At 41.8% G+C, this 24546-nt stretch overlaps 2 protein-coding genes across 2 annotated transcripts in view; one reads left to right on the forward strand and one right to left on the reverse strand.

Annotated features, from left to right (window-relative positions):
- The window catches only part of wscd2 (WSC domain containing 2), a 39735-nt gene extending 20996 nt beyond the window's left edge, over positions 1 to 18739 (forward strand). Inside the window, exons 2-9 of the mRNA XM_073465476.1 lie at positions 604 to 1524; positions 5648 to 5762; positions 7861 to 8045; positions 9961 to 10082; positions 10165 to 10339; positions 11943 to 12107; positions 12207 to 12407; positions 16827 to 18739. Coding sequence (XP_073321577.1) covers positions 1137 to 1524; positions 5648 to 5762; positions 7861 to 8045; positions 9961 to 10082; positions 10165 to 10339; positions 11943 to 12107; positions 12207 to 12407; positions 16827 to 17179 — 1704 coding nt within the window. The 5' untranslated portion in view covers positions 604 to 1136 and the 3' untranslated portion in view covers positions 17180 to 18739. The remainder of the gene's footprint in view (positions 1 to 603; positions 1525 to 5647; positions 5763 to 7860; positions 8046 to 9960; positions 10083 to 10164; positions 10340 to 11942; positions 12108 to 12206; positions 12408 to 16826) is intronic.
- A 2742-nt stretch (positions 18740 to 21481) lies between these two features.
- cmklr1 (chemokine-like receptor 1) lies at positions 21482 to 23767 on the reverse strand. Its single transcript, XM_073466212.1, has 2 exons — positions 23711 to 23767; positions 21482 to 23566 (listed from the first exon to the last, which is right to left on the reverse strand). Exon 2 carries the CDS (start codon positions 23530 to 23532, stop codon positions 22474 to 22476), a length of 1059 nt encoding a protein of 352 aa, XP_073322313.1. The 5' UTR covers positions 23533 to 23566; positions 23711 to 23767; the 3' UTR covers positions 21482 to 22473.
- Positions 23768 to 24546: the final 779 nt, after the last annotated feature.

The following is a 24546-nucleotide window of genomic DNA, read 5'->3' on the forward strand; positions in this document are numbered from 1 at the left end:
CTCAAACGGAGCTACGATAAAGAAAGTTTTTAACCTCGCGTTCTTTGATAATCAAGCGAGCCTGTTTGCTCTTTTTCCTGTCGCACATTCACACAAATTAGCGTCACCTCAGATCATCCTGAATAATGCTTTTAATTTCCCTTCTGTTCCCACACACACATTTGTTCCCAAAGACATCAGTGAAACTGCTGCAGGGTACGGCTTTGTTTTTGTTTTTCCCTCCTCTAGCTTAACCTAATTTATTAAAGATAATGGAGAACTGAGCTTGTTGCAGTTAAGCTCTTCCGACTGTTTGCTGCACGGACTAACAACACGGATGCATTTCCCCAGACTTGATTGCTTTTAATGCCGTGATTTGTCTTTGCTTATCTCTGTCTCAAATGATGTTCCCATTAATGTGAGTTTGACAGAAAGCAGAAGAACGAGGACAGTTTAACTCGTGACTCCATTAGAGGAGAAATCAGTCATGCTGTTCGAATGGATGGTCTCCTCTTGGGCTGTGTTAGATGTGTTTGTGTTTCCATGCAGGTGATGTTTCCACATGTTATGAAACTTACTCAGGTGTTCAACCTATTCTTCATTTTCTTTCTTTCTCTGCTGCAGATGGTGAGTCAAACGCTCTCTCTCCTGGAGCGTCTCGGCGAATAGACGGCCGCACGGAAATGAAAAGATCTCGGCTCACACGCTGAATAAAAAAACCCTCTTCCTTCTGCACAGCGTGGGAGAAAGTGCCACCGCTGAGCTGGTGTGGCATCTTTGTGGGCTGATAATTGGAGTGAAAGCAGCGTTGGGTGATCATCTTTCACTCAGAGCCACTCACCTTTCATGCCGCGGCCTCAGAGCCAGCTCTCAGGGCTGGACTGTCAGTGGGAACGGACGTGATCGGCAGAGCTGCACAGTGCACGGGTGTGAAGCATCTTTCCTCATGAGACTGAAGAGGCGTACATGAGGGCAACGTCATGCAATTTCTTGGATGACCTCCACACAGGATTAAGACACTTTAACAGACTTTTTCTTCATTTTGTTTTGGGCCCGGTGGGGCTGTCTGGCTGCAGCAGGGAGAGCTGGTGTTGATTCTTCTGCTTTATGAGTTTTCATCATTGGGAGAGCGTGTCTGAGTGGCAGGGGGAGCCAACATGGTCAAGCCTCTGCTGAAGATACAGCGCTATTTCCGCAGGAAACCCGTGCGTTTCTTTTCCCTCATCCTCCTCTACCTGACGGCCGGGAGCCTCGTATTTCTGCACTCTGGCTTCGTCGGGGACAGCGGCCCCGGAGCCAGAGGGGGCCGGGACTCGCTGGTAGCTTCGGAGATGGGCAGCCGGACTTCACTGTCTGACGCCCGGGGGCTCGGCATCATGAGCCGAGTGTTTAAGGAGACGCGCAGGTCGGGACGGAGGTTCGGACCCCCCTGGATGAAAAAGGTCAGACAGGAGGGTCAGGAGGTGCACAGGGGGGGAGACTACACCAACAACTGGAACCGTGCACTTAAAGGACGCAATGCCAAAGACATAGATGACGGAAGAGGTGAGTTACACCAAGACTGCACACTCAAAGATAAATTATGGTAAATTATTAAAGATGAGATTTGTCTGTTCAAAGAAGTAGAGTAATTCAATGCAGTGTGCTCTCACTGCTCCAACAAACACATTTTAAATGAGGGAATAATCTCCAAACATGCCAGCAGCTGCAAAAATAATTGCAGTCACAACATTAATTATTTCTCAGTGTGTACAACTGGATTCTTGTTTTAAACATGATCGTAACAATTATTCTAATGACCTCCTGTTGTTCTTTTAAACATAGTTGCTAATAAGAATATTCAACAAATTGTGAGAAATTAAAACTTTTTTGTCACAGTGGTGATTTATAATGCACATCCGCTGCCAAACACACAGGCGGCACTTATCCCTCTGCACTTCATGTTAATATGAAATTGATTCAAAGTCGTCTCTGATTACAAACTGCAGCATGTTAACGACTGAGAATTTTCTAGTTTGTAATTGGTCCTGAAGGAAATCTCTTGAGAGTGAAGAGAGATGATGATTATGATTAAGCCCTCTGTTTGTCTAAGAGCGAATCCCTTCCAGGGTCTGACACACACAATGCCGCAGCTGCAGCCTTCGCTTTTCAGCCACACTCGAGCTGCAACACACTCAACAACTACTGAAGAATCTCATCGCCGCAGCGTTGACACTTTTATCTGTTTCTGTTTATAAACTGTGCGGCTCGGTCCTGTCAGAGGAGGTTTACATATAAACTTCCCGACAGGCATGTGACATCTTATCAAACCACACGACGTTTTGAAAACACCAGCGCGAGGACAGGAAGTGTCTTTCCAGAGCGGACTTGCCTGACCTCGGATGGGACGAATATCCTGCTTAAATTTTCCTTTTCAGTGAAACCTGATCAAATAGCTGATAGGAGGATATCATTTACTCACTTGGCCCACTTCCGTCTTCCTCCACTCTCCTTTTCTTACCCTGTCAAACACTCTCTGCACTGCTGGATGAAGTATGAATTATTTAAACCAACCAAACATTGGATATGTCCAACACGTATAACTCATATTCCTCTCTTTCCTCTTCAGTATTACCTCGGTGTCAAAGTGGGAATGTTGAAGATTTCAGTCTTGGTTGATTTTGCAGCAACAGCAAGTGCAGTTTAATCTTGCAGGTCACAGAAATCTGTTGTTTCAATAAAGAAGTCAAGCAAAAATCCGCCCTACCATCACTCTGTCAGCAACCGTGATCTGATTTTATGCCGCATGCGGCGTAAGTCTGAGAACAGCAGGGCCCAGTGAGAAGACTTAGTTACCTCACTGAGAAGTTGGAGGTGTGCAGGTGTCCGAACTCTGCAAATATCTCAAACTGATCCAAAAAATGCCAAAAAAATGGCCGTCGACTTGTTTTGTGGCTCATTTTTTGATGAATGAGAGCTCACTGATAAAACACATCACAGTTCCTGTGACTTCTTTATAATAAAAGTCAACTCATGCACAAGATGTGCATTAATGTGAAGATGCAGCAGTAACACAATGTTTTCTTTCTGGGAATGTTCAGTCATTATCTCCTCACCCTCACACTGAAAGAAAGTCAGGTAAAGTTTTGAAGTCCACAAAACATTTCTGCAGCTTCACAGCAAAATAGCGTTACAGCATTCTCCTAAACAGCTGAAGTAGACGGAGACTTCTTTTAAAATATAAAAAAAAAAAACATCAGAGAAAAAAACGTAACATGGCTCCACACAGCTCTTCCAGGATAAACCTCAAAGTCTTCGCAACCACTTCAGATGTGGTTGGAGATAACGCTCGTAGCTCAGCAGCTTCAGAGAAAACTTCCACCTTTTAAAAAGGGTGTAAATAACATCTTTTCAAATCAATATGGGATCTCGGGGCGGCTGGATTATACGGTACAAGCTGTATAGAGCAGTTTTCTTAGGTTTGTCTTCCCCTCACATCATTTATTTAGGAGAATACTGTGATGCTCTTTTGCTGCAAAGCTCAAGAAACTTCTCGTGGACTACAAAACTTTCCCTGGTAGCAGGTGGAAAATGATCATTTTTGGGTGAACTTGTCCCGTCATATTGTAGCTGGTTGATATACAGCTAATTTGAAGTATTATTGGGCAGTCTCATCTTCCTGTGTTTTGTATTTAAAAGCCTAATGTGCAGAGTACTAAAGCTGTCGGATAAATGCAGTGGAGTAAAAACTACACTGTTATCTCTAAAATGTGTTGAAATAGAAGTATAGAGTAGCATAAAATGATGAACCCAAAGTTCAACACTGTAGCTGAAGTGTAGTAATGGGACAATATAAAACTACATTAATAATTTAACTAAAATAAAGAAGTAGAAGCAGCTCATTATGTTTAAAGCGACATCTAAGTGTGGTGGAGTAGAAATATAAAGTAGCATAAAATGTAGGACAGGTACGTCAAAACTGTAGATGAGTAAATATTATTTATTATCCCACTAGTTAAAGGCATTCAGCTCAGCAGCTGGTCCAGGTATGACCCGACTGAGGAGGTTGTTTCTATTTATTCGTCTCCGTGACGTCTTAAAATAGACGCTGAATAGCCGTAAATCACTCCAGGAGTTTTACAGTCACTCTGTCGTGGGTTGTGTGGGTTTGTAGTTTCCCTCCAGAGTGCAGTACAGGCGGGAAGACAATCCAAACTGCCCCTAACTATCAAACATAAGCGTCAGTGACTGCTGCTCTGTCTGTGTTATGACAAAATGTGGAGGCTGCTGTCTGTCCTGATTGTTAACTCTCTCTGCTGCCGGGACGGACGCCAACCTCTCTGAGCCTCAGGTGAAAATAAATTCTATTACAAAAACACTGAGTCATAGTACAGCACGGCACCTCGCTGCATTACAGTGCACAATATTAAAGAACAATGTTTTAGTGGTACAGTGTTGAGCTCTCTTCAGCTAAACAAACACATTTACGTTGCCAATCTGAGCAAATGAGGGGTCTCTCGGTCTGGCTCGGCCCTCCTCCTCTCCTCCCATCCTTCTTCCCCTTGTCTGAAAAGTAACCTCGCAGGACTTCAGCTGAAAAGTGATAATAGAGTAATTAGCAGCTTCAAAGCGTTCGTTTGCTCTCATACGTGCGGCACCGCTCATTACTCTGCAGTCGTAAACTGCCTCCTGAAACCCGGTTATGTATTTTTCTCATAAGATGCAGAGCGCAGCACATAGAGACGTTTGCACTGCGTGGTGCAGTAGCACAGGAGCATATTGTACTGAAGGCAAAACAGGAGAAGACTTGGAAGGAGTATATCTGAAACACTGTTGACTTCAGTTAATATGATCCTCCGAGGTTTTTGTGCAGCCGTATTGAAAGTATAAAACAGACTAGCTTATAATGCTGCGGACACACCAGTTGTTTCATCCTTTACCCCTCGTGTCCTACCGAGCAGGGATATACTATTCAACATGAGCTCCCCCGCTTCACTTAAATCAGCATTTCCCCTCCTCATAAAGCAGATTATTTTTCCAGCTCGACAATAGTTAGGAGAAAGATTACAGCTGAATCCTGCAGCACCACCACATGCTGCTCAAACGCAGGCCTTTTGACCAGAACAATTAAAGTAATGCAAGGGACTAGGACTCATTTAGCTATTAACAGAGGCTCAGAGGGGGTAATGGCAACAGCACAGATGGCGAGAGCCGGTTTGTTATTTAAAGGTACAGTAGGGCGGGTGCAGCTCGGGCAGGAGAGGGGAGGAGTGTTTGAATGGGAGGGAAGAAGCTGTTGAGGGGTAGCTGCCTCTGCAGAGGTTCACTGAAGCCCAACCCCCCCCCCCCCCCCCCCCCCCCCCCACACACACACACACACACTTGTGAAATAATGCAGAGATGACTGCCACTACAGTTACAGGCCACTAGAAGGGGATGTGTGTCTTTATAAATAAATAAAGACTCTGCCCCAGTTTGGACTCCTCGTGTGCTTTGTTACTACACCGGAGAGGCTTATGATGAAGGCTCTGTGTGCAGACAGTATTCACTTCATGGTCAAAGCTGCTGTACAGGAGCTGAAGTGAACTCTTGTGCTCGAAGCTGAACATGTCTTTTTTTATTCTCAAAGTGTGTCTTGTCTTTCTGTTTATATAACTAAAGTATATTTTCTGTGTCGTCCTTCTTTCAGCGAAGTATATCGGCTGCTACATCGATGACATACAGAAACGAGCGCTGAGAGGAGTTTCCTTTTTCGACTACAAAAAAATGACTGTGTTCCGTTGCCAGGACAACTGTGCAGAAAGGTATGAGAGAAATAAAAAGCATCCACTAGATATCCCTCTTCATCTCACTTATTTTATTTTCTACCGTCAGACATAAAGTAGAAAAAGTAGAGAGCACAGAGGGGAGCTGGAATGGAAGTTAAAAACAACTGACGGTGATGAAAAGTGGTGTTATATAGAGCCAGAACGACCAAAGATCTGATGATGCTTGTCAGAGATATGAAAATATCTTTGAGGTGCAAAATGATTGATATCACAAAGTGCAGGAGAAGAAAGAAAATGTTTACAATCTAGATTTTATAATCAAATTACAGTCTCTTTTCTGACAAAAACAAGCCAGTATGTGATTTCTGCCACTAGGGGTCTCTCTATCAAAACAAAACAAAAGATGTAAGTAACATGGGATCATGGGAGTTGTTGTCTGTTTGAACATTATTGTAAGCATTTAATGTAAGTTCACAACTCGACAACATATATAACACCGGTGATGCACAGATGTTATATATACTATTTTAAATACCTATGAACATCTTTGTTTATCACCATGAGAACTGGGCAGACAAGCATGTGCTGATGAAGATCATGTGATACGACTGAAAGCTCTACAGACTATTTAATCCGCTTTAAGGTGCAATTATGTCAGTTGTCAGTTTAATGTGTGATCTGACGACACTGAAGAATAACATCACTGTCAAACTAGAATACAGTATATGGCAAAATGTATATGGAGATCAATCTTACTGCGACAACATGAAGGACATTTAAGACAGCACGTGTTCCAGCTCTGTGTTAACAGCTGGGGGAAGGTCCTCATCCTGTTTCGACACTGCAGTGCCCCTGTAACGAAGTTGTTTTTTTGAGTTTATTGTGGAGAGCCTTGACTGGCCTGAACCTCATCCGACCATGAGCAGATCGACCTGTTATGGAGGAAAAAAACAAGCCGTCTGATCCCTTTTAAAACCAATTTCTCCCGCTGACTGTGCACAGTGAACTCTTTGTCTGTGGTGGAAAACTACCTACAAGACAGGAGCACAAAACTGAAGCTAGATTGACAGAAAGGGCCTTTATGATAAAGGTCTTGTTTCATGAAAATGTAAGTATTTAAGAGCCTCCTCTGCTTTTTCTGTGAAATCGGTATGTGGATTTTTGACAAAACACATCTGACACTATCCAGAAAATCCATGATTCAAGAGTTCAAACCCTTTTGCAATTCTTTTGCCCTGTAGTCATTTCCTACTTAGCCTGGTTGAAAGTCCGGCCTTGTGTCCAACACCTTCAGGTTGAACTGGAGAGCCGACTGCGAGTCTTATCTCCCAACATCAGAGCTCAACCTCAGTCGGGCTCTTGAGACTTAATGGGAGTAAACAGCTGCTGCCAGGTTCTAGAAATCTTGTCGAAGAAGAGTTGAGGTTGATTCTTTATAATCCACATTTTATTGGTATTAAAATCCTGATGTTTATTGATTCTTGGTGTTTGTACGGGGTGAAAGCATTTAGCAGCGTCCATCTCTCTGCTCCTCTCCTCCACTTGTCCTCTTGTTTCCTCACCCATCTTCCTCCCACCTCCTTTTTTCTCCCTGAGGAATCTCTATCTAATGCATTGAATTACACTCATCACTGATTCGCAGGGCGGAGAATAGGAACAGAGAGAGATGCTTGTTTTTTTCCTCCTTCCTCCTCTTGCTTTTTTTTTTGCTTCTCCAGGAGCCGCCGGTTAATAAAAACAGACAAGCAAATGAGGGGCAACAGCACACTGCAGCACATGGAGGTTTGGGTTTGACTGACAGCCCAGGGGATTTGTCCTGTGTGAGGGGTGTGTTAGGCGTCTAATTGCATCGGAAAAGGCCTCCTGGGAGTCAAATCCTCCACGAGGCAGAGAAAGAAAGGAAGCAGAGAGGAGACCTTGTGTGATGGATTCAGTTTTTCAAGTATATGTTTAATTGGTGTTGCCTTAAAGCCTCATCGTCACCAAACACAAAGATGTTATTGCACTTCAACATCTTCTCTGCTGCTCTGAATGATGATCTGTGAAGGATTAAGACACATAATGAAGCTTCAGAGCGATCCGTCCTCCTTCATGAACAATGCTAATCCGTCTTCCCTTTTCTCTTTTCCTCCAGAGGTTACATGTACGCAGGTTTGGAGTTCGGCGCAGAGTGCTACTGCGGCCACAAGATTCAGACGGCCAACGCTTCGGAGAGCGAATGCAACATGGAGTGCAAAGGAGAGAAGAGCAACCTGTGCGGAGGAGCCAACCGACTGTCCATCTACAGGCTGGAGCTGAGCCAGGAGTCAGCGCGCCGCTGTGAGTCTCCCCTGCTGCTCCATACAGGAGGCTGTCACGTACACACAACAGAGCACAGCCACCTTTCAAATGTGAATCATTTCTTTAGAAAAAGAAAAATTTGATATTAAGAAAAGACCAGGCTCCACTGATATAATCCACAGAGACACAAAGATGCTATTTTTGAGGGAAGATAGTTGTTTTGTTTCGGGTTAACGCCACAGTTTGGGCGCAGGCTGCTTTTGTTGTGTTTACCTCTTTCCCCCGGAGAGAGCTGTGCTACCTACGCAGCCGTGGTCTGCATCCCAAACACTCGGCTGCCTGCTGCTGGAAAACTGAAGTGAGGTGAAGAAAGAGGCTGATTATGAGAAGCGAAAAAAGATGTGTGTGTGTTAAGGTAGTTGCAAGACGTTGTGGGTTCACTTTCCTCTGTACTTTTCTGCTGTGATATTTTAAAAATCCCCGACCATTAGGTGAAGTAATTTTTGACACTTTCCTTGCTCTTCCTTTTTCTCATCTGTAGGCTTTTTCTTAGAATTAATCTGCTGATACAAAAGAGTTGGTACACACATCTGTGAGTGGATATTAGAGCAACTCCTGGACCTAAATCTCACTTCAGTGCTGTTTGTTTATTATTATTTTCATTTCTGCTTTTTCCTCCTTCTGTTTGCCATCTCATCAGACTGCTGAATAAGCTCTTCATGCGTGTGTTCTCACCTCTGACCCTGTTCGCCCATCATGTGAGCCCTTCTCAGAACATCAAAGAGGAAATGCAGGAAATGTGTCGAGGTGGTAGTTTTGAGGTTTTTTTGCTGCGCTGCGTTTCACAGCTCATCTGCAAAGCCTAAAGATTTACTTCAGCTGGTCGTCCACCAGATCAGTGATCTCTTATTTGGTTTTGTGTTTGTTAAATGTTTGGATGCTGCATATATATGAGCTAACAAAGCATTTCAGTTTGATCTAAAAGGCTTTGCCACATTTGAGGGCAAAGAAGGGCAGCAGAAAGAGGATGCACCGAAGACATACTGCAGGGAAATAGAGAGAACACGGACACGGACATTAAAAATGCAACTTTTAGTCGGAGAAAAGGTCGAAAAATTAATAAAACATAATGCACGTGGACGGAGCTACAAGCCTCACAGCGTTGGTAGATTAGCCGAGGAGTCTTGGTGGGGTGCTGATTTTTTAGCAGGAATAAAAAAAGGAAGAATTACAGCAGACACAAGGCTCAATTTTGCAAAATGTATGCAGACGTCATCACTTCTAGCTCTTTACTGTCATAGATACCAAGTTATGACAGTAAAGAGCTAGAAGTGTTTGGTTTCCTCCCTCTGTTATTAACAATTCACATGTAGAATGACATCAGAGGCGGCCTCATGTGTGTGTCAGCGCGGGTGACGTGTTGACAGCGGTCAACTAAAAACAGTAATTTTCAACCTCTTACAAACCGATGCTGCTCACCACCTTTCTGTTAAACCACGATTTAAAAAACACTTTGTCTTTTGCAGATGTTTTCTTTGATTATTCATTCAAAACTGTGCTCAGGCTGGAAAACTAATTATCGTCCAATCATTCTGTACAATTAAGCAAAGATGACGCAAACATCCAAAGTACGAGACATCCTACAGATAACAACTTTCCTGTGCCAGGCCGAGGCAGCTCTTCTTCTGCTCTCGTGATAAATGGTCTGTCCATCAGACCAGAATGAAGGCCTGAGGTTAAAGGTCATCAACACACTGCAGGGATGTAACTGCAGCCATTGGTTGAATTTGTTGGCAGGTCAGGGCCTCAGTAGACTCGCGGGAGAGTCCCAGAGGGAACTCTTCATCAGGGGTCAGTGCACAGAGGCCAATCTGATGGAAGATGATGCTCAGTAACCATAAAACTGGAGTATACTGTACTTCCTGTTAATATTTTGGTTGTGTGTGTGTTTCAGACGGCAGCGCCATCTTCAAAGGGTGTTTCCACAGGCCGGACAACGTCACGCTGGCTCTTCCCTTCAGCACCGTCATCAAAAACATGTCCGTGGAAAAGTGTGTGGACACGTGCACGGAGAGGGTGAGGGGACGTGTGTATTCATGCATTGTACATTTGTTGCATGCGAGTGCGTCTTCGGTGTGTAACGGCTGCCGTATTTCAGGAGAAAACGCTGGCTGTCCTGTCCGGAGATCGATGTCACTGCGGCTTCCCGACCCCGCTTTTCTCTCTTCATGAGCTGGAGAACGAGGACATGTGTCTGAACCGGTGCCACGGGGAAGAGTTTGAGAGCTGCGGCACTGACGAGTACTTCGTGGTGTACCAGACGCAGGTTCAAGGTAAACCTCAGACCAGCAACAGTCATAGCGGCACACGAAGGGCACATGAGAGGCACGTCAGGAAACTCAAGCCACACAGCAAGTCTCACAGCTTGAGGGAAAATAAATACGTTTATTTTGTTTCAGCATCGTCATAATACATTTATTAATCTTACATGGCCCCAACAGATACATTACCACATCGCCCAGCATCCTGCCAACAGCTGAGTTCACAAAAGAGCACAGTATTAAAATGTGCTGTGTTTTTTCACGCTTTAATGCAAATGCACTCACTTGCCAGATCGAGCTCTTTACCACAGGAAGTGGTGGTGCTCATACTGCTCATATCCGCAGAGGCTGCCAGCAAACAATGAAACTTGGTTGTGGCAAACTTTGATATATGTTTTATTTGTTTGTTTGTTTGTTTATCATTTATAATCAATGTTTACTTAAGAAGTTGACCGTCAGTGTATTGCAGCCTTTTATAGTTTTTTATAGGTAACACTTTGTAATAACGACTATTAATAAATAGTGTTTTTATAGTTAATTCAACTTTAGTTATATGACTGTTAGCAAACAATGAAATCCTAAATAAACTAGTTATAGAAGTGTAAAGTTGCAACTTCATAATGGCCATCCAAATAATGTTTATAGATGAACTACACAGTATTTATTTACCATTTACAAAGTATTATAAACATTAATTGCAACTTTACAAGAAACAAGTGCTTTATTAACGGTTTACTAACATTTAATTGTTTGTCAACAGTAAAATATCTATTGAATTATCTATTTACAATGTTTTAATGATGATTATTATAGTTAATTAAGTGTTATTTTTATTTATTTCAGCTGTTAAATATCTTGCCCCAGACATAAATGTATCACAACATTTAAATAAGCAAATCTCAGGCAGAAAATACAAATAGATAGAAGGAGATATTGACTGATATATCATTTACTTTATTTAAATTATTATTACAAAATACAGTATGAGTCTGTCTCTATCATGAGTGTTGTTGTGGGCAGTGTTTCCTCAGTGTACCAGTAAGCTGTGGCTCGGATCAGCAAAAAAACAAAACACACACACACACAGAGCCCCAGTAAACAAAAAAGGAGTTTTGATGCCGTGAAGCAACTAAACAAAAACAAGCACGGAATAAGGAAGTGAAACTGTGAATATTCAGAAATCTGCAAAAAAAAAATGTCTTCAGTATTTTCTGACCAGAAACCTTCAGCCAACACATTTGCGTCAGTAAGTGGAAGTTATTAGGAAATTTGCGATGAAGAGGAGTCAAGTTAACCCACTCACAACAACAGAACAACACCATCACATGTCGACATCCATGAATTTAGACCTTTTTGACCTTTTTCTCGAATGGTGTGAAACGTCTTTACCACAAACTTCCAGTATTTCAACATATCATTTCGTTCTCTTTAGCCCACCTAAGCAGGAAGTTGCTGAGTTTCAGTATCTATTTGGAGCTTCATTGTGTTGAGTCATAGGCGACCCCTAATTTTGGCAGCACTGTCGCAGATCACGCCCATGTTTATCCACGCAGATTTTTTTGTTTTCACAACAAATCAGTGCTGAAAGCCTGTTGGTCTGTGTGTGTTTTGTCAGATAACAGGTGCATGGACCGCCACTTCCTCCCGTCTCGTGCCAAGCAGCTGGTGGCCCTCGCCAGTTTTCCTGGAGCCGGCAACACCTGGGCTCGCCATCTCATAGAGCTCGCCACCGGCTTCTACACCGGCAGCTATTATTTTGATGGCTCCCTTTACAATAAAGGTAAAGCATCAACATTCAGTTATGACCTGACGTGATTCACAAACATATTCGCTAACGCCTCTGTGGATTACAAACACGCACTGTGTTGCTGTTTCACAGGGTTTAAAGGGGAGCGGGACCACTGGCGGAGCGGGCGGACGATCTGCATTAAGACACATGAGAGTGGCAAGAAGGAGATCGAAGCCTTCGACTCGAGCATCATCATGATCCGAAACCCCTACAAAGCCCTCATGGCAGAATTTAACAGAAAATATGGCGGCCATATTGGATTTGCCTCGCAGGCCCACTGGAAAGGAAAAGGTGAGCTGCTGTCACCAGCGTATATCATCCATATCAGTGTAAATAATCGGTGTAGCTTTTTTCAAACTAAACTTGGTAACATTTTATATAAAGGTCCTTATAATAAGTGTTAGTTAGCTGGTAAAAAAGGCCCCTATAAGTTGTTAAAAGGACTATTTGTGTTAATAATAGCATCCTTAACACATTTATACTAATAGTTATTGTTGACCTTTTCCCAACTACACGCAAGACACTGAAGTACGGTGGCCTAGAAGGTCAAAACATAACATTTCATAAAACGCAACAACAGTTCATTGAACACAACTCTCCGAAATGTTGTATTTTCTGTTGTGTTTTGACCTTCAGAGCCACCGTACTTAACACTTTCTTCAGTTTACGAGGCGATTATGCATCAGTGAGCATTTGGCCAAAATCTACCAGCTGAAGAACAAATGAATCATGACTGGTGGTTTGCCGAGTCTCAGTCCTCACACTTTTGTTTCTCAGCGGTTTTAATCTCAGTCGTCGCCAGGCAGCCAATTTGAAATTTTGAAATATTAAACAGAATACTAAATATGCCACCAATGTCGTCACAAAATATTTGTGGTGATATTCCAAAGAATTGAGAAACTGCTGATGGTGACGTTGGATGGTGTGGCAAAGAAGGAGGAAATGAGCAATAAAATCCAGGCCTGTTTCAGCGGGTTTGACCTTATAAAACAAAGTGGTTGAGGACAAAGTTCTTGATTTTGAAGACGAGCTACCAGGCACAAACTGCTTTCAAAAATGAGAAATGAAACAATCGGTCAACGAACCACAACCCTCACTCTGGTTAGTCAGATCATGAGCTGTGTCAGCGGGTGAAAACCAGCTCGGTTCTCTCGACTCTCTCGTGATACGAGTCTGTGTCGAAGATGTGGACAGAACATTCTTCACACACATTCCCACCAGCTGACCCGGCAGGCATTTTGACTTGTCAAAGCAGGAAAAGCACATCTAGGATTTTGCAATATTAATGATGGCTGCATTCCATTTAGGTGAGCCAGTTCCAGGGGCTCCAGTATTGTGCATGCTCGCTCACTGACATGACTTACCGGGACACTTATGCAATGGAGCTGTTGTTAACATTTCTGGTCCCCACCTGTCAAAAGTCAAAATGTCTGCCGTGGCATTATATAAATCGCCAATTAATTGTCCACATGATATAAAGACTCCTCGGTCATGAAGCCTAATGTTACGTGACAATGTGGTTTCATCAGTCAAGGATGTGAACTAAACTACAGACTGGAGTCTCTGTTAACAGTGACAGAGAAACGTCTATATAGGACACAGTGTTCTCTGCACAAAGAAATAAATAACTTCACGTATAACATTTGCCGAATTGACGAGAAGGCCCAAAATATTAAGAATTTTTCATAGACATAGCATTTCACAAAGTTTAAGTTTCTCCTGACTCAACAACTCACAAAATTGAGAGATTTTATAAGGGAGTCTGGTGAATTTCTCAACCTCTTTGTCTCCTCGCTGTTGTCGACTGCACTCGCTGGGGCTGCTTTCATCTATAGCATGTTGGAACATTTGCCGTCTGCTCTAATCTGAAACGTTTTCAACTTGTTTTACATTTGTGTTAATAAGTATATGATATAAGTTATCCTGGCCATATAGCCTGGCCTCTCAGCACCCCCAGCTGTGACTGACTTCTTGTCTACCTGCTGTTACAATGATTAAAAAATTTAGTTTAAGGGAAAAACATTGCTTTATTCTCTGAGGGAGCATTACACTAGCCAGTGGCTCGATAGCTACTTAGCACGCAGACTGGAAAAACAAAGATCTAAACTCCTTGTTTTCTGTAGCGATTAAACAAACAAGATCGAACATTTCAATTAACAAGCTGTTGAGGTGCTGGTCGGCAGACTAAGCTAGCTGTTTGACCTTGTTTCTCCAGTCTTGGTGCAGAGCTGAGCTAATGGGCTGCTGGCCATAGCTTCATAATTAAATCAATCTAAATAAATAAATGTAAATAAATGTGGGAACAAAACATTTTTAGCCTTGTGTTACAACATGTGTGTGTATTGGAGTAACTTCCTCTTAAGTTCTGCTCAAGAAGTAAAAAACAAATGATCTCACAGTTTCTGTAATAATTAGCTACCTGATTTAAAATGTTAATGTTAATATATGATATTAAAGCAGACTTATTTCGTCCCTCTTTAAGTCGATTTTGTGATATATTTGAACATTTTGTCTGACACCCGATGTGTCACCCTGCATTGTATGACCATTTAATAATAGTGTGTCAGCGTATTTAAATTCCTCTTGAGTCTACGCGACGATTAAAAGAGGTCGTTAACGAGGTCGTCGTTCACGGCGTGATTAAAGAGATGAAACCTTTGGGTCCTTTTAACTCTTTTTGCCGAGATATCATTATATTTCATGCATATTCTGCCGTCCTCGGTGCATTCACAGCACCAAAGTGGGTCTCGGTAACCATGGCAACTGGTTTTGTCTCGTCTGCGTATCGTCTTCCTGACTTTTCTGTGAGGTTTTAATCGATTTTCCAGAGGCTGGAGAGTTGCCGACCCAGCAGTTGTCTCTCCCTTTGTGAAAACATCAGCACATTTGGCCTGCCGCTTCCGATGACTGTTTATTCCCTGTGTTGTTGGGGAAATGATGCGGTGACATCAGTGAGGAGAAAGGCTGTATGACAGCTGCCACTTCGAATACGAGGGAGAGGATCCTAGTCTGAGAGTCAGCGTGACATTGTGTTCGGGGCGCCGCGTGTACAATTTGATGCGCTCACCTCTGCAGAGGGAGACTGTGGGGCTCGGATGATGTTACAGACACTGATGCCTTCCAGTGTGACCCCATAAAGTCAACTCAGGGGCAAGTGTAACTTATTTTGGAGGGCGTGTTATTAACAAAGCACGGTCTGTTATTTTTCAGTGTTATCTGTTCTTATATAAACATCTCATTTTGAGTGTTTAACTAATCTTAATCCAAATCAGAATCCGCCTTATTGGCCAAATACGTGTCCAAATGCAAGCAGCTGGTTGTTCGGGGGGAAGAGCTGTAATTATTTTTAAGTTCAGTTTCCTTTAGAGAGCCTGACAATAAGGAGAACAAACCCAGTGAGGTCACAGCTGCAGTTCCTCACTTGGCTCCATAGAAGCTTGTTAGATGCCGTATATAATATTCTGTCGACTGTGGTGCTAAAGTTGCAGCTCTCATTGGTTTCCGAGACAGCACGTCAAACCCGGCAGGCTTTAAACTTTAACGACGACCTCTCCGAACTGTAAAGATGGATGCTAATGCAGCACTGCTCCTGCCAGAGGCAGCTTTTTATGGGCCGGTAGATTATCAATGACCAAAAGATGCAAGCAGAGGATTTTTTCCTACAGCAGCTCAGCAGTTTGACTGACAACCAGAAAAACTTCCACTTTACTGTCCAAACATTAATAATAACATAATAACTTCATGTACCCCGCTGCCAAGAATTGCAACAGACCTCTCGAGGTAAATGACGTCAGTGTTCGGCTGTCATGACTTTCACTTCCTCTAGATTCAGGTCGAAGTTGATTTCTATTTGTTTTATTTTGTTTTGGTTTGAGATCAGGGTCTGTATTTATCAAACCGCTGAACATTTAATTTTAGACTTAAGTAAGCTAAAATTAAAACCCAATCTGTCACTTTTACTCCGACTTAAAGGAGACATATGAGGCTCAGTTTCAGGTTCATAATCTTATTTTGGGTTACTACTGGAATAGGTTTAGTTCAATCAATTCTTACGTGCCAAACTAGTTGCTAGGCATACATTTGACAAATGTGTGACATGGTGATGTCGTGTGATGTCACAAAGTCACAGAATTAAGGTGAGACTACTGACGAGGCGTTTCAGGAGCAGTGTTTTCTGTAGGAGAGAGGAGTTTCTGTTGGTGCTGATCGTTTTAACGCTCAAGATCTTTTACATACAACAAAAAGCACAATATGTCACCCTAAAGAATGAAAGCTATTTAACACATTTCAGTCAAAAAATACTCTAGATTTGTGTTATTTTCACATATTAATGTCTATTAAAGATTCCCCAGATCTAAATAAAAGAGTGAACAAAAAAGGATTTTTTTAAGAATGAACAATATGTGATGTTGATTATTCCTCCTCTGAGCACATGTGATTCATTATGTGACCACTTGAGAGCCACTGTGAAACATTACCGCTCCCACACTTCAGTGTACTGTGGAGCAAACCGCCTGGTAAATGTGCCTTATTCTTCAGTTTTTAGCAAAGAACTTATTAATGGCTTTCTAGAGCGTAAAGTACTTAAAGTGTAATGCTGAGTGTAGCTGAGTGGTCTCCCTGGTTTCACTTTGAACAATATAATGGACATTTTTTTTGCACATCAATGAAGTCTTTTGTTTATTTCCTGTCCTCTCATTTTTCCCGCAGAATGGCCCGAGTTTGTGAGGAACTATGCCCCTTGGTGGGCGTCCCACACGTTGGACTGGCTCAATTATGGGAAGAACGTGCAGGTGGTCCACTTTGAGGATCTGAAGAGGGACCTGTTCTCCAAGCTGAAGGGCATGGTCCAGTTCTTGGGCCTGAAGGTTTCCGAGGACCGCCTGCTCTGCGTCGAGGGCCAGAAGGACGGAAACTTCAAACGATCGGGGCTGCGGAAGCTCGAGTACGATCCCTACACTCCCGAAATGCGAGCGAACATTAATGAACTGATCAGAACAGTAGACGCTGCCTTGAAGAAAAGAAAAATGTCGGGAGTTCCAGATGAATACATGCCAAGATGATAAATGTGATCTCCTTGTTTCCCTGTTTTTCCTTCTGTAATTGGACGTTTCTGTCGACAGACTCTGCATCATATTTTGTAGGACTTAGATAGTTATTATTTTTCTTTGAAGTCAAATAGGTTCAAGCTGTAGTGAGAAGTCCGTCTCCTTACCCTCCTGTTTTCTCCTCTTAGTCATCCTTTTTTTCATTTTCCTGTTTGACTTCAGCAGCTTCATGCATTCGTAGAAGAGGCAGTTTAAACTTGGGGAGGCTTGTTTTTCTCTTTCGCTTGATTGAAAAGCACTTCTCATCCTGCTCCGTGCACATGTGCTGTGTAGGCATGTGCACATGCCTTAACATGAACAAGGTACAATAGCTGTGACTACAGAGAGCCTCATCTGACTGTGATGGGTGATGAATTGCTGCCAGTGAAAAACACATTTGACCTAAAAGATATTATACAACACTGCAAATTGTGTTTAACAAGCTTATTTTGTGCAAAACAGAAATGAGAAATCAAAAAAACTCAAAATGTATGAATCTTCTGCTGCTATCACAGTTACAGAGACTAAAAAAATCTATTTTCTACATGAACTTCACTGAAAACTTTAAAAAATTGTAGCCCTTTGTCAGAGGGAAAAATGCAATATGCAGGCTATAACTACCTGATGCTGATACTGTGTGTTTCCAAGTTTTTCGTAAGTTATTCAACTTACTGTGTGTAAGAGACGTCATGTTTTCGATGATGGACAGGTAAAAAACTCTCAGCTCCTCTTAATTCAAGATGAATAATCCCTCTTGAAGGCACTGACTCAAGGAGAGAAGAGGATTTATCTCGACAGCATTTTGTTTATCTCTAGTGTGCGGTGCACATGCTGACTAATTTGGTTGTGAATATGTTTTTCCTAACACTGGACTCGATGCAGAAATCCAAAAAGCACTTCGCTGTGCAACACTTGCCCCAAAGATCACTGAGAAATTAGGCATTACACATGTTAGAGATGGGAGGTTACCCTTAGCAGTAGCAATTGTTAGAGATGTTTCTTTTTATTACAGTTATTATTAAGTGTTTATTGCTTTGTTGTTGAAGGAGCTATGAAACGGTTCAAGCTGTTGATCATTTTAATCTTAATATTTCAAAAAAAAAAAAAAAATCTCCTCAAAAGTGTGAAAAATCCAGCTCAGACTTTATAAGCAGCACGTCTTATAACGGTACTCAATGTGCTATGCCATATGCTTAAAAATAAACACGTATATAAATAAATGAATATATAAATAGATAAATAAATAAATAAAAGACTGGTGAGTGACAGCCAGAAAACATGAACTGACCGTCATTTTCAGTATGATAAAAAAATCTATTTTTATAGTGTGTGTGCTCACACATCAACAATATTTGTAATGCAACAGGCAAAAACGGGAGAAGTCGTTTCTATTTTTAACACATGCTTTAAAAACCTGATCGACTGTTGCTTTCATTGACAAGCCAGCACTTTGTCAACATAGGTGTCACATTTGAATGTATTTTCTATGGAATGAATGTAATGTGATAAGGCCCAATAAATGACTACAGAAAATGACGCCATGTGGTTGACTGTTTTGGTTTTTTTTGGTTTGGTTTAAGATGACTAATCAGAAGGTGACCATGTGTTTTTGATCTCAGTACATGATTAAAAAGCATAATTAAAAATAGCGCAGTAGTTTTACTTCAGGCGGTGGAGGAGGTGTGAACCAGAGTGAAATGTTGTGATAACTTAAAATTAGTGTCTAGAAACACAAGAGTATATGACACAATAAATGTACCACAGAGAAGATATGTGGCAAGGAGGTAAAGAGATAAAAATTAGGTATTTCTATTTCATATAATCATCTTTATCGATCATTTTTAGGTTGATAATTTTATTTTGTGTCACTACTAGAACAGCTTTACGTGCTTTAGTGCTCAAAAACATCAGTTTTCTCCTTCCCCCTCTGTCTGAAGCTCCTGTCTCTTTAAGGGCCCGCCCCCCCCTCCTTAATACCCAGTCTGCTCTGATTGGTCAGCTCACACATGCCTGACCCAGCACTGCTAACAACAACAGAGCAGCTGCGCTAAATTAATTCCTACGTGGCAAACTAGCTGCAAGGCATAAATTATACAAATGTGTGACATGGTGATGCAGTGTGATGTCACAAAGTCACAAATATTAAAGGCGAGACTACAACGAGGCGTTTTAGGAGCAGTGTTTTTTTGTAGGAGTTGGTGTGGACTATGTCCATTCTCTTCCTCAGCCCCAAGCGGATGGAAAGTCAAGTTTCGTAGTTCAGTTAGGAAACTATCTCAACGTTCATTCATCCACAACTCTCTCCATCTTAGTCTCTCTCTCCTCACTCCATCATGTCGTCCATTAAAATAAAATGGACGACACGATGGGGCCTAATCACCAAAGACTCTTATTTCTCATCTGATGTGCACATTGCAATAACTATTTGTTCATCCAAAAAATGAAGTCTCTCCTGATTGAAACATTTCTGGAGTTTCACAGCAGAAGGAGTGTTTCCACATTCTTCTTAACAGCTGAAGTAGATGGGGATTTGTTGTAAAGGGTAAAAAAAGAAGTGAAAAAAACTACAACCTATAAATGTCTCCATACAGCTCATTCGGCGTAAAACAAGTCTCCAGACATCACGGACTTTCCTCGTTGAAATTTCTGACTTCTGACGAAAGTCACGAAACAACACATGATGTCACAGACGCATTATTATTTTTATTTTACACCAATTTAATACTTCAAAGCGTATCTGAACATTTCATTCTCCTGTAAATTCTTCTTTACAGATACTGTAGTCTAAAAACACATCCTACTCCCTTCCCACAGACGCTGCTGTTGTTGTGACGTCAGACAACTGGTCCCTCGTGAATTCTGAGTAGATAAATGTAGGAAGTGGCGTCTATTTCTACTTTTCCTCCTAAGAGATCAGAGACTTTTGCGATGTGAGTTGATGTCTGGAACGCAGCATTTGTCTCCAAATACCAGCTGGTAACCTCGTCCGTCTGCTCTTCTGCCAACACAACTGAAACAATGTGCTGAAAGATGCTTAAACACTCTGCAGGTCTGATTGATAAGTATCTGTGTTCACATAAACATATGGTCCAAATTCAAAGAGTTTCATTGTGACTCACTGACAGCGTCATGTAATCTCTGCAGGCGGGGTCTTCCCCCGGCCTTCCACTGTTTCAACATCAAGAAAAGACAGAGGCACTCTTCTTCTCCTTCTCATGAATCCTCTTATGTTACTGTTACTGAATGAGAAGTGAGTTACTTAAAGAAAATTCCTTTTTGAAGAGCGAGTTTTTTCCCAGCAGATGCACATTAATCATATCTTTTTGTGCAGTTAACAAGACTTATTTTGATCCTGGAGATGTGAGCTGAATTCATCTTTTGTCTTCCAGCCTTCATTGTTTCAGAAGTGTTGTCAAAAATGTGCCTGAATAACATGATGTGTAGAGAAAATAATTCACTACTCTACTGACTGAATTGCATTTATTATGTATGTGGTATCAAATAATTGATGATACTTCCCATAATAATTAGCTTTTTGGTACTTTTTCACCACCTATAACTAGAGATTTAAAAGTCTGGGATGAAGGAAGGGCAGGAATTAAATGTATGGACCAACGTCCAAGGTATTCTGGATTCAGATTACAAACTTTTATCAAAAGACTAACTGTTCGACGACATGTGTATCTTCAGAGTCAAACGATACAGAAACTCACGTCCACTTAAATATTCTCCCCTAATTAGGACCTAATCCTGGAGAAAGGGGACTGGATTTGATCCTAAATTCAAAGGATGTTCAGGATGTAAGTGTTTCTGTTGCTGTGATTTTTGTGGTTAGTGATAATTTGGTCATCTGTGTATTTTATTTGAACAAGTGAACCAGTCTAATTAGGTCCTAATTAAGGGAGGTTATTTAAGAGGGTGTGAGTCTCTGGATTGTTTGACTCTGATGAAGATGCACATCAAAACGTTAGTCTTTTAATAAAAGTTTGTGGTCTGAATCCCAGTGCTCCAGCACGCCTTAAACTTTGTGCCTTAGGTTTTTTTTTTTTCAGATTAAATATTCTATTTTAATAAATGTATTTCTTCAAAGTTAACATTGTTCTTTTAACTCATAGGGAAGTTCTCAGTTTTCAGAAATTATCTGAACATTATCGTGACTGGTGATAAATGCAAATGAGCACATTTTCAAGAACTTACGACTTCGTTTATTTGAGAAAACTTCCTTCAAAATGCAACTCAGGCCTCAGCAGTGACAGAATAACACATCAGACAGCCGACTATAGTTTCAGCTTTATTTCAGAAACAAACATTCAAACATTTATTGCACAAACCACCTTCACTACACGGCTCTCACACACATGAAATAATAACAACAAAGGTCCATTCAATGAGCTGTTTTTTGTCGACAGCTGGGTTTTGTATTTGTAATGTGTCACGATTGCTGTCAAGAGTTGTTAGAGAGAGTTATCTCACAGAGGACAACACCTTTTTCCTGTACAGAAACATGAGAAATAACCACATGTGCATATCTCAACAGCAGTCCTCCACCAATCTGCACTTTGAATTCAGGTCAGTCTTGTACAACACACATGTAAATGCTGCAATACAAAAATAGTTGCATACTGTGGTGTCAGTAAATAAAACCACAGAGCATCCCTTTTAGCAGGAAGGACAGTTGTGGTTACATGTGCAAGAAAAAAGAGTACCATTAATTCACAGCTGTTTTCCTTCAGCGAGTCGTTCCTTTTTTAAAATTATTTCGTAAATGAAAACTAATTGAGAAAATACTCCCCGAGCCTCTAAATTTACATCATACAAGCTCCTCTCCTGCAAACCTGACCTGAAAATGTATCAACAACTCCTTTGCTTGATATGCAGATAATGCTTGATATGATGATTACACAATTTTTTTTAATGTTTATAATCAGAAAATATACCTCATATATTACATTCCTTGTATTTTACAACTATATTTACAGTTATAATTGCCACAAATGCTGCTCTGAAAATACTTCTGCTGGATGAGATGGATGTTGCTCACCCTGCGATACAAAATGAGCTCAGCACATGTTTAAATATTGGCTCAAGCATGCAGATTCTTCAGCTACACTATTTGTGGCAACAGCTTTCTTCACAACAGTGGAAAAGTGCTACATTTGTACAATGAATCCATACAGACTTGGTAATGTGTTTTTACAAGCGTCATTTCATATATCTTGTGGGGATTATTTGCAGCACTTAGTGGAACAGTTTTGGGTAAAGTGACACCTCTAGATGTGTGTGGAAGCTCTGTTGTCCATGGAGCTGGACCTGGACAGGTATCGGCTGGTGGTGCGGCCTTCCTCGGCCATCGCATTCTCCATCTTTGAGAGCACGGAGCTCTTGAACTTCCTCTTGAAGTCATTGCCCATGAAAACATACAACACCGGGTTGAGGAAGCTGTTCGCCGCTGCCATGGACGAGCCTATTTTGAGTCCAGAGGCTAAAACGTGGTGGTCGTACTCTGCGTTGTTCAGCTCGAGTAGGATGAACACGTGGTAAGGCAGCCAGCAGATGAAGAAAGCAGCGACGAGCGCTGTCATGACTCTGAAGGGTTTGGCGTTTTTGGTCATCCTGGTGTTTCGAAGTCTGAGGATGATGATAGAGTAGCAGATGATGATGATGAGGAAGGGGACGATGAACCCTGCAAGAAGGCGGGTCACTGCAACTATCTTGTGACTGTGCGGGTGTAATGTGTAATTATTGTGGCAAACGGTCGTACCCAGGTGTGAGCCAACATCCCGAAAAATCGCAGAGGGAATGCTCATTCCGATGGCGAGAAGCCATGCTAGGAAAACAGTAATGGATGCCATTTTATTGGTACGATGGTTCTGGGCCCAAACCGGAAACAAGACTGACACGAAGCGGTCGACGCTGATGATGACCAGGAGGAAGATGCTGCTGAACATGTTGAGGAACATAACAGAGGGGGCAAATTTGCACATGAAGCGACCGAAGATCCACTCCTCCATCGCCGTCTGGACGATGTTGAACGGGAGGAAGGCGCAGAAGACGAAGTCAGAGATGGCGAGGCTCAGGTACCAGGTGGTGTTGACCGTCCTCTTCATCTTGAAGCCAGAAATCCAGATGACCAAAGCGTTCCCGCAGAATCCCAGCAGAAAAATGAGCACGCTGACCACAAGTAACGACACGCACAAGCCTTCCTTTAAACAAGTCGGTTTGTGCTGGAAAACTGCCGCATCGTTTATTTCAGTAGTCACATTGCTTCCATTATTGTGTTCCTCGTAGTTATAGTCTAGAAAATAATCATCATATTCAAAAGAATTCATGTTGTCTTGAAGAACAGAGCTGTCGTCGAGGTTTCTGTGGGGAAAAATGGAAACATTTTCAATAACCAGCCTGTTATTGAACTCAACATCATTTTCCCAACAAAGCTCATTAAATTAAAATGTATTTAACTTTAAATTAACGTCTGTATGATGTTCAGATCGTCGATAGATGCCATACCTGCAGCGAGGCTGTTGCACTGCTGTTGACTTGTCGGTGTCCAGAGCTCAAGTGCTGGCAGAGCTGTGAAGTTTCCTCTAAACAGTGTGAGAAACACCAGTCAGCTCATTGGTTTAGCAATCAGCTGACTGTGTGGTTTCTCAACACTTCCGTCGCGAATATTTTCAGTACTGCATTTTCAGGCCTCAGAGGTCTCGAGCAAATTTATTTATAACATCTATAACATTGTGTGAAGCACGAGCAGAAATTTGAGATTTTATTTGCATCTCCTCACATTTCTGAGAATATTTAGCAGTTTTACTGAAACAGCTGATCGACAGAAACTTAATTTGCAACTATTTTGGTAATTTTTTTTTTTTTTTTTACTTATTACCACTGAGTCACTTTAACAAGCAACTGAGATCATAAAAGAGATTTGGCTTCCCTTGTCAGATAGATTAAATAAAACCCTAACACCCTTCAGGGAAAGCGCACGCGTTCAGTTAGGCTGAATTTATACCCGGTCTGAACACTTCCTCCACTACTTCTTCAAACACACGAGCTCAGAGCTCGTTACTTACCTCATAATCTCTCCCTGTTCAGCCATAATTAAAGCAAACAAAACAACTAATGTGCCCACATGGACCCTTCATGTTCTTCCTCTGGCCTGTGAAAAAAGAGAAGTATATAAACTCCCGTCTGTGAGAGTTTTGTGATACAGCCCTGATGTCTCCCTTTTCTCTGCCAGATGCATCGTATCGGCCAGACGTAACTGTTCAACGCTCTCAAAGCACGAATGCATCTAAGATCACAGTGTTCATGAAACCATAAAGCACTCAGTTGGACAGTCTAAGGCA

The sequence above is a fragment of the Pagrus major genome, chromosome 5, assembly GCF_040436345.1.
Source record: "Pagrus major chromosome 5, Pma_NU_1.0".
NCBI lineage: Eukaryota > Metazoa > Chordata > Actinopteri > Spariformes > Sparidae > Pagrus > Pagrus major.

What these genes read in the sequence shown, in the direction of transcription:
- cmklr1 (XM_073466212.1), bottom strand. Translation starts at nt 23,532, where the DNA reads ATGAATTCTTTTGAATATGATGATTATTTTCTAGACTATAACTACGAG.